At 36.7% G+C, this 7,882-nt stretch overlaps 1 protein-coding gene across 1 annotated transcript; it reads right to left on the minus strand.

The window, feature by feature from the left end:
- Nucleotides 1-1,092: 1,092 nt before the first annotated feature.
- LOC126602291 (heat stress transcription factor C-1-like) lies at nt 1,093-2,460 on the minus strand. The gene is made up of 2 exons (XM_050269119.1): nt 2,186-2,460; nt 1,093-2,086 (listed from the first exon to the last, which is right to left on the minus strand). Exons 1-2 carry the CDS (start codon nt 2,396-2,398, stop codon nt 1,265-1,267), a joined length of 1,035 nt encoding a protein of 344 aa, XP_050125076.1. The 5' UTR covers nt 2,399-2,460; the 3' UTR covers nt 1,093-1,264.
- Nucleotides 2,461-7,882: the final 5,422 nt, after the last annotated feature.

A 7,882-nucleotide genomic window follows, 5' to 3' on the forward strand; every position in this document is an offset into this window, starting at 1 on the left:
GTAGTAAGTGCGAGTTGAATACTCTTATGAATGTGAACACTTCCTAATAGCATTGTAGTCTGCCACTGGCGGTAGGGTCTGCCGCAGTGTATATTGGTAGCTGCAATTAGGACAAGCTAATGTGGCAATTCGTAATGGGTCCAGAGTATATTAAAAATGTGTTACTTCTCATAAATCATGTGAAATTAGGTTGAATGTGAATCAAATTACTAAAAGTCATTGAGAATTAGTGCCTCGATGAATAAAATACAATAAAAATAAAAATAATAAAATGGTCATTGACTTGAGGACTTGGTTCCGCTTTTCATCCTCCTTCCTTAAGCACTTTTTATGGACAAAGTATTCATATTCTTCGTGTGTCTATGTAACTTTTTAATATTTATTCATATCTTGCCAACTTTATTACCTAAATAATCATATCAAGTTTTACCACACGTGTAAATAGAGGTGAAACGAACGCATAAATTGAGGAGGATCCTCTTCGAATTCTCTTTGTGAAGATCTTTAAATCATGATCGTTCATCGTATATCGTACGGTTAGTTTTCGTCAGATACTATTTATATTTATTTTAAATAAAATTATTTAAAATGATTTATAGCCGTACGATTTGAGGATCCCCAAAATCCTCACAAAAATGATCCAGAGAGGATACTCATTTCACATAAATGAACGGACTACATCTTTAATGATATATGATTTAAAATTACGGCTCATTCTTGCGAACTTAATAATTCAATAAATGTAGTTATGAAGCTATGTCAAGACCAGGTGAAGGAGAACAACTTGGCTCACATTCATTTAGCGAGAGAATCTTTTGAGATGTAGTTTTAGAACGTTTCATTCTTTAAATTAGAAATGGTGACAAAGTGATTCATCAATAATGTTCTTTTTTTAATCTAATTAAAATGATATTTATAATGTAGCATTGCAACCATTGAAGGTCGAATATATAACTGAAGAAAAAATGATTGACGATAATAGCTAAAATCGCTTATAAGTTTTCATTTATCGGCTCATTAGTTTTAATAACGAGAACTAATTTCATGTTACTACAAACTTGTGGAAATCTATTACTTACACATAAACAAGTATTGCTAAATGGTAACACATAATTGTATTTTTTGCGTACGAAGTAAGTTTGATAAAGGCACATCAATTAAAATAAAAAGAAAATAACACAAATATAGAATCCAAGAAAAATCTTGTTAAATTCGACCGAAAAATGAAACATATAAATTGTTAAAGCACCAAAAACACCTGCATCTAAAAGCCTCCCTCCAATAGCGAAAATGGATAAGGTGGTGGCGGACTAGCTTCCACCTCCGTAAAGTATCCCACTTCCCCGCCAGGGCCGCCACCATTTCCATTCCCATACCCGTACCCAGAACTACTACTATTCCGGATATTCTCCGCCCCATGACCTGACGCCGTCGGATTCATATTATTCGGGTTTTGAATAGCGCGAACTTGATCCACAAACCGCATCTGCCTTAACCAATCCGACGCCGTCTGGACCTCCGGTGACGTGGGATACTGATTAAAACTCTCCATCTCAAAACCTGCTTCGGGAGATGACGAAATTACCCCTACGGTTCCATCATCTTCGTCCTCAGTCCTAACGGAAGTGGTGGCCCCCATCCCCGATGACGACGACGACGTCGATGCTATCATCATAACCCGCCGTTTCTTCTCCCCCAACTGCGCCGTCGTCGCGCGGTCCTTCTCGAGCATCATACGTGGCAGAATCTCCGGGTCCTCCGCCACTTTGTGTAGAAACGCCATCATTTGCTGCGGCCGTCGCTCCGTCGTCTCCAGCCGCCGGTTCATATTCCCGATTTCTTCCTCCAGCGCCTTCTGCTCCTGCTTCAACCGCGAAATCTCCATGATTACATCTTCGTCGTTGAGCTCCTCGTGCTTCGTTGGTAAGAAATTCGAATTCGAATTCGAATTCGAAAAAAGCGAATTCGAGTTAGAACTCTTGCCCATTTGTTTTCTCCTCGCCACGTTTCTCAGCAAATGCGTCTGTCCTCGTAGAAACCACTCGTTCGCGAACTCCCACTTATCTGGATCGACCTTTCGAAATCCCTGCAAAATCAATCAAAATTACGAACTGGGTTTTTCAATTCCCTACTTAATTAACAAAACCCATTAATTAATTTACTAATTTCATGATTAATTGCTCACATAGGTGTTGAGCTGGCGGACGAAGCTGGAGAAATTGTTGTGCTTGAAGTAAGCGGGTAACAGTCTCTGAGAGAAGACCAGAGGGTCGACGACGATGAAGCTGTTGTTGGCTCTTCCCCATGTGATTAGATTGTCCGTCGTTGGATCGTTAATCATCTGGTAAGTCTTCAAAACGAACGGTGCGATGACGTTGTTGCTCTCCTCCATCATCATCCCATATAACTATTCTCTGCAACTCTCTGTTTTCTGTGTGTCTTCCCAGAGCCTTATCTACCGCTGCCTTTTTTTTCGAATAATGGTGAAGGAGCACCGTAAATATATAACAGTCGCGCGCACAGTAGCACCGAGCTAACGTGGCACGCGGCGATAGGTATCTGATATTTCATTGGCGGGAGCGATGTGGGACCTGCCTTTCTTCCGCTTTTTGCACACGTCATTGTGACTCGTGAGATATTTTCCTGGAGAGTGATGTTCCACGCGCGTAAAAGGGGCGTGGAATTGAATGCGGGTTTTTTTTTTTTATTATTTAGTGACGTGGTCCCCCTAGGTAGTTGACAACTGTAGTTATACCTAGACGACAGGATGGGTATCAGTCGAGATTCGATGAGATTAAGTAGGGCTGGTTGGATATGAGATACCGAACCGAAAATAGTATATCAAATTCCAAACTAAAAATTTTCGCAACGAGAATTCGATGATTGATCCGTTATTGAAATTTCGGAATTCCAGAAATCTTTTCAGTATTTCGGGATTTCCCGAAACTAAACCTACATCAAAATCCAAATCATCATCCAGATTAAAATTGAAATCATCTTAACCTACATTAAAAACCTAAATTGAAATCAGAAAGTGACAATGAATCGGTGGTCGAGGGAGAGACATAGTGACGAGATAGTCAGACAGACATGTGTCCTCCTTCTGACCCGAGCCCCCAATTCGAAACCCTAAGCCCAAATTTGAAACCCTAACCTTAATTCGAAACCCCACACACATAGAGACTGGAGAGAATCGGTGTTGGGGATGAAGTCGTGAGGTGTGGTGATGGCCGGAGCAGAGAGAGTTCGTCAGAGTCAGATTATGAAAGGGTAGGTGGTTGTTGAGCTTCGAATTTAAGAATGAGCAACATAGAGACAGAGAGAGTCTCAGACTGAGTGAACTTAAGGCTTGAAGGTCTGAGTCCTTCAAACAAAGCCAAACTCTTGGTGAGGATCGACGATGATATCACCTGAGCTGCTGCTATTCCTGCAACGTGTTTTTCAGTGAGGGATGAGAAGTCGAGAGAGAGATCAGAGAGATCAGAGAGGTCAATCGAGAGAGAGGTAAGTCACTTGTGTAATGTGGTCGGATTCGAAGACAGCAAATAAGGATGAGGAGAGAGATCGAGAGAAATTGGCGAAGATGAAAGAGTATGGTGAGGTCGAGAGAGAGTGTGTGTGATTGAGTGATGGTTTTATTTGGATTCAACGGTTGAGATTAACAGCTGTTACAATTTCAATTATATATTTAAAATTAAATCATATATATATATATATTAGGGTTTAGGTTCGGGATTGGGTACCGAAAATTTTCGAGATTTTCGATTTGGGATTTTTTTTTGTTCGGTTTCAGGATTTTTTCGGTTCGATTTGGAATTTTCGGTATTTTTTCGACCCCTAGGATTGAGTTTGCATGTTCTCATTTAAAATATCAATATAGGTGCCACTTATTTCTAGGATTTAGTGATATTCCTCTTCAATTGTAAGTGAGAAGTATTAGGTTCGATTCTCACCAAAGGTAAATTTGAACTACATTATTGCTAGCCCATTGTAAGGCTTAACCCACTCTCTACCTCTTAGTGTAGACAATATCGTTTGTTAAAAAAATATATATCGACATAAGTAAAAATATTGATATATGATCTATTTAACTAAAAGGGAACAAAAGGTGCAGCAAGAGAGAGTATGAAAAAGTGTAGAGATTTTATATGTTTATGTTATTCTCTCTACAAGTGCCTTTATTTATAGTAGAGAATAAAGAGTTGATTAACTTGTTCTCCAAGTAAAAACAATCCTATAGAAAAAGAATAGATTGTAACCAAATCTATCTAGGATTTGCACAATCACACTCCAAGAATATCTATAACACTTCCCAGCGTGTACATACTCAAGTAGATTCGTCATCATGTAAATTTAAGGAAGTTGACTCATTGGCACTAAACTTGGAATACGCTAGTCTGAAGGAGAAAGAACTTGCAAATGGAAATAAGGCTCACAAAACCCGGCTTGGGTAAAACCTAATATGGGATAAAAACCCATAGTAAAAGGAGAACTGTGAGTTAATCCAAAGCCAATTTAAACGTCTACGGGATGTACACAAGGGTATGACCACCTTAGAATGGGTGCCTCTTTAAAACCTCGTTAATCAGCAAAAGCCTAGAGGAAAAAATGTTTCTAGTCATAAGGAAATGCGTACATTAAGTTCAAGTGATTATACTTCTGGATACTCCTCATGAGTTTCACATAATTCCAAAGCCTAAATGGTACCGTGGAGCCCAAGCCCAAAAATTGGGTTGGTATCAGGTCAGATTGAGCTAGGTGAAGGCTGCAGGAAGCAAGCTCATACGAAGCAGCAAACTAGAGGCCCACTAGAGGAGCGATTCAATGCTTCACATGTAAAATGACCTAAAGCCTTACGGGCTGGTGTCATATAAGTTGAGCAAAAAGCAGTAAGCCGTTGCAGGTGAGCCCATAAACGAAAGAAATGTTCAATTTCTACTACGGGCGAGAGTGGTCCAGGTCCAAAGGCCCTGGATTAGACTAGAGAAAAGCCCTAGCATCACTGGGTGTGCATAACGGAGAGGGTGACCGACACCGTTACTTCTGGCAACCGTGTCTTTGTCGGGAAACCTCGGGGCGAGTTCATGGTTCGACAATGACCATGATTAACAAAGAAGGGTGAGAATCTCGACTTTCAAAACCAAAACCCTAGAAATTTGAATTGGGCTTATGAAAATTTCAATGAGATTGGAAGGAATCTCAGTTAAAACTTGACGGGGATGAACTTATGGTCGTCAGGGACGATGACCTATGTGGCGTGGCTGCAGGCCAAGCCTTACGGTGGTTTAATAAAGGCGATGCCATCTTGGCATAGAGTTTTTTTTTTTTGGGTTGCATGCTTGGAGCCATTGACTTCATGGCTTAGGTTTTCTTGAGGCTCGGTTCTTTCAGTAGATCCAGATTACTCACCTATTGTTGGTGGCTTGCTTGGCAGTGCAGCTTGAAGTCAATGGTTGCGTGTAGGGTTTTCAAAAACCCTAATTTAGTTTTTTTTTTAGTTCAAATATATTTAAATGCATATTCACAATATCAATTCACAATAATTCAACAATTATGAATATAATGCATAAACAATTTATGTAGAATCTAAAATTCGTAAAACATAAAGTTGGACTATGCATTATGGTGAAGGTTCATGCAAATATGGCTGAAAAATATCGAGTATAAAATCATTGTTTTGGAAGAACCTGATTGCATGATGATATTGATGAACTAGTTTGTAATAAAAAATTCCCTGTCAGATTCTTTAGCGTAGCAGAGGAGCATACTAATAACGTGTTGTGGCCTATTTAACTAAAAGGGAATAAGAGGTACGGCAAGAGAGAGTATGGAGAAAGTGTAGGGATTTCTTATGTGTATGTTATCTATTGTAGATAGTGTCTGTATTTATAGTAGAGAAGAAGGAGAGGATTAACTTGTCCTCCAAGTAAATACAATCCTATAGGGAAAGAAAAACTAGTAACCAAATCTATTTAGCATTTACACAATCACAATCCAAGAGTATATGTAACATATGCAAATTTATTAAAAGATTGGTGTATATATCAATATCGATGTCAGTTGCCTTCGATGATAATTGTGAAAATTTATAAAGAGATGAGTATATTCAAATTAGTTTAAATTAAAGAAAATTTTCTATAAAAAAAATTCACAAGTTCAATCTGCAATGGGCTCCGGTAAAACTTATGTAGTGAATCGGAAAATATCATCAATATTAATTGATTTTGTTATATTTGGCCTATATAGTGTGAAGTTTGCATTTCACCTCTCTTCCCATATCGATCTTGATTTTTCGAATATTTCAATGAAAATATTGATAATTTCGTGTATGTATTTAAACAGTGGTCACATGTTAATTAGAGGAATTAATTATTAGTTTCATGGCGTTAAGGCTAATTACAATAGGCTCAACGGGTAATAGATCTTAGACCATCTCCAAATGAGATGTCAAATATGCCAGATAGGATTAAAAGACATTCAAGTGTTCTCCAATGGATATGCCATATATGATGTGGCATGTGAGTCATTTAATTTAATTTTTTAATGTATGGATCCCATTAACAACCAATACAATACAGACTACAACTAATTTTGATTATTTTTAATAGTTAATGTAACTCTAGGCCCAATAAAATAATGAAATAAATATTTGACACATCAATTGGAAAAGAAGAAGATTTAGCCCTTGTATTCAATTTGTCACATCAACCATCAAATAAAATTTTGACATACTATATTTGACATATCCTTTGGAGATGCTCTTAGCCGTCTTAGGCTATAATTTTTTTATTAGTTAATTAATGGCCAACAATTCGTCGTCCACATCTTTTCTTTTAAAAAAGGCTTAAATGTCAAAATAGCATTGTTGTTATAGCCATATGACAAATTTAGTCCTCATGTTTTTTATATGGCTAATTTAGTCCTCGTGTTTGTTTATGTTAGCCAATTAAGAACATTTCATTCAATCTCCTTTAAAAAATTCATAAGAAAAATCATATGAGAAATAACTACCCTTTATCTTTATAGAAAAATACAAATCAATGAGAAATAACACATATAAGAAATAAAACTTCCAATCTGAAAAAATGAATAAGGTTGTGACATAGAAAAGAGAGGGGTAATATTAGGGAGGAGGTCAGAGAGTTGGATTTTTTTTAATTTTTAATTTTATTTCATTTTAAATATTTTAAATCAAATAAATTATAATTTAACAAATAAGTTTTATAGTAATTTACAAATTATTTATAGAAATAAGATGAAAATGTTATTAATTTGATAACAGAGATAAACACAATGATCAAATTGACCCAATTGAAAACACATGAACTAAATTGACCTAATGAGTAAAACACAAAGACCATTATAACATTAAGCCTTTGAAAAAACTATGAACTCAGCGAGCTCTGGATGGTATTGCAGTTCATAAACAATTGGGAAGGTAAAGGCAGCATGTGGCTTATTTCTTAGACCTAATTCAAAAGGAGGTGGTGGTTCTTATTCGTGTATATATACGAGACTATTGAAAATCTCACCTCGGAAATTTGACAAAATAAATAATTATTTATGTATAATTATTCTATTTCTAATTACACCAATATCTTTTAAGATTACACACAACAATTTTTTGGCTACACGTTGTTAGTATGGAGACATCGGTTCATCTCTATGAAACTTTGACACACTATGACATATCTCAAAATAATAACATAAACTTATGTGCTTTAACCCTGACACAATAATTCATTCTTAGTTTAAAATATCATTATTGCGGCGTCTTTGAATGTAAATAAGTCTGTCTCCTTACTATTCTTACAAGTAAAGAGTGAAATATGTTGTACATAAACAGGAATTCTCGAATTTGTAATGCACAATTCAACTAATG

This window comes from Malus sylvestris, chromosome 15 (genome assembly GCF_916048215.2).
Source record: "Malus sylvestris chromosome 15, drMalSylv7.2, whole genome shotgun sequence".
Classification (NCBI taxonomy): Eukaryota; Viridiplantae; Streptophyta; class Magnoliopsida; order Rosales; family Rosaceae; genus Malus; species Malus sylvestris.

Coding starts and splice junctions, on each gene's coding strand:
- LOC126602291 (XM_050269119.1), bottom strand. CDS start 2,398: ATGATGATGGAGGAGAGCAACAACGTCATCGCACCGTTCGTTTTGAAG. Junction 2,087..2,185: donor TCCGCCAGCTCAACACCTAT/GTGAGCAATTAA, acceptor TTGATTTTGCAG/GGATTTCGAAAGGTCGATCC.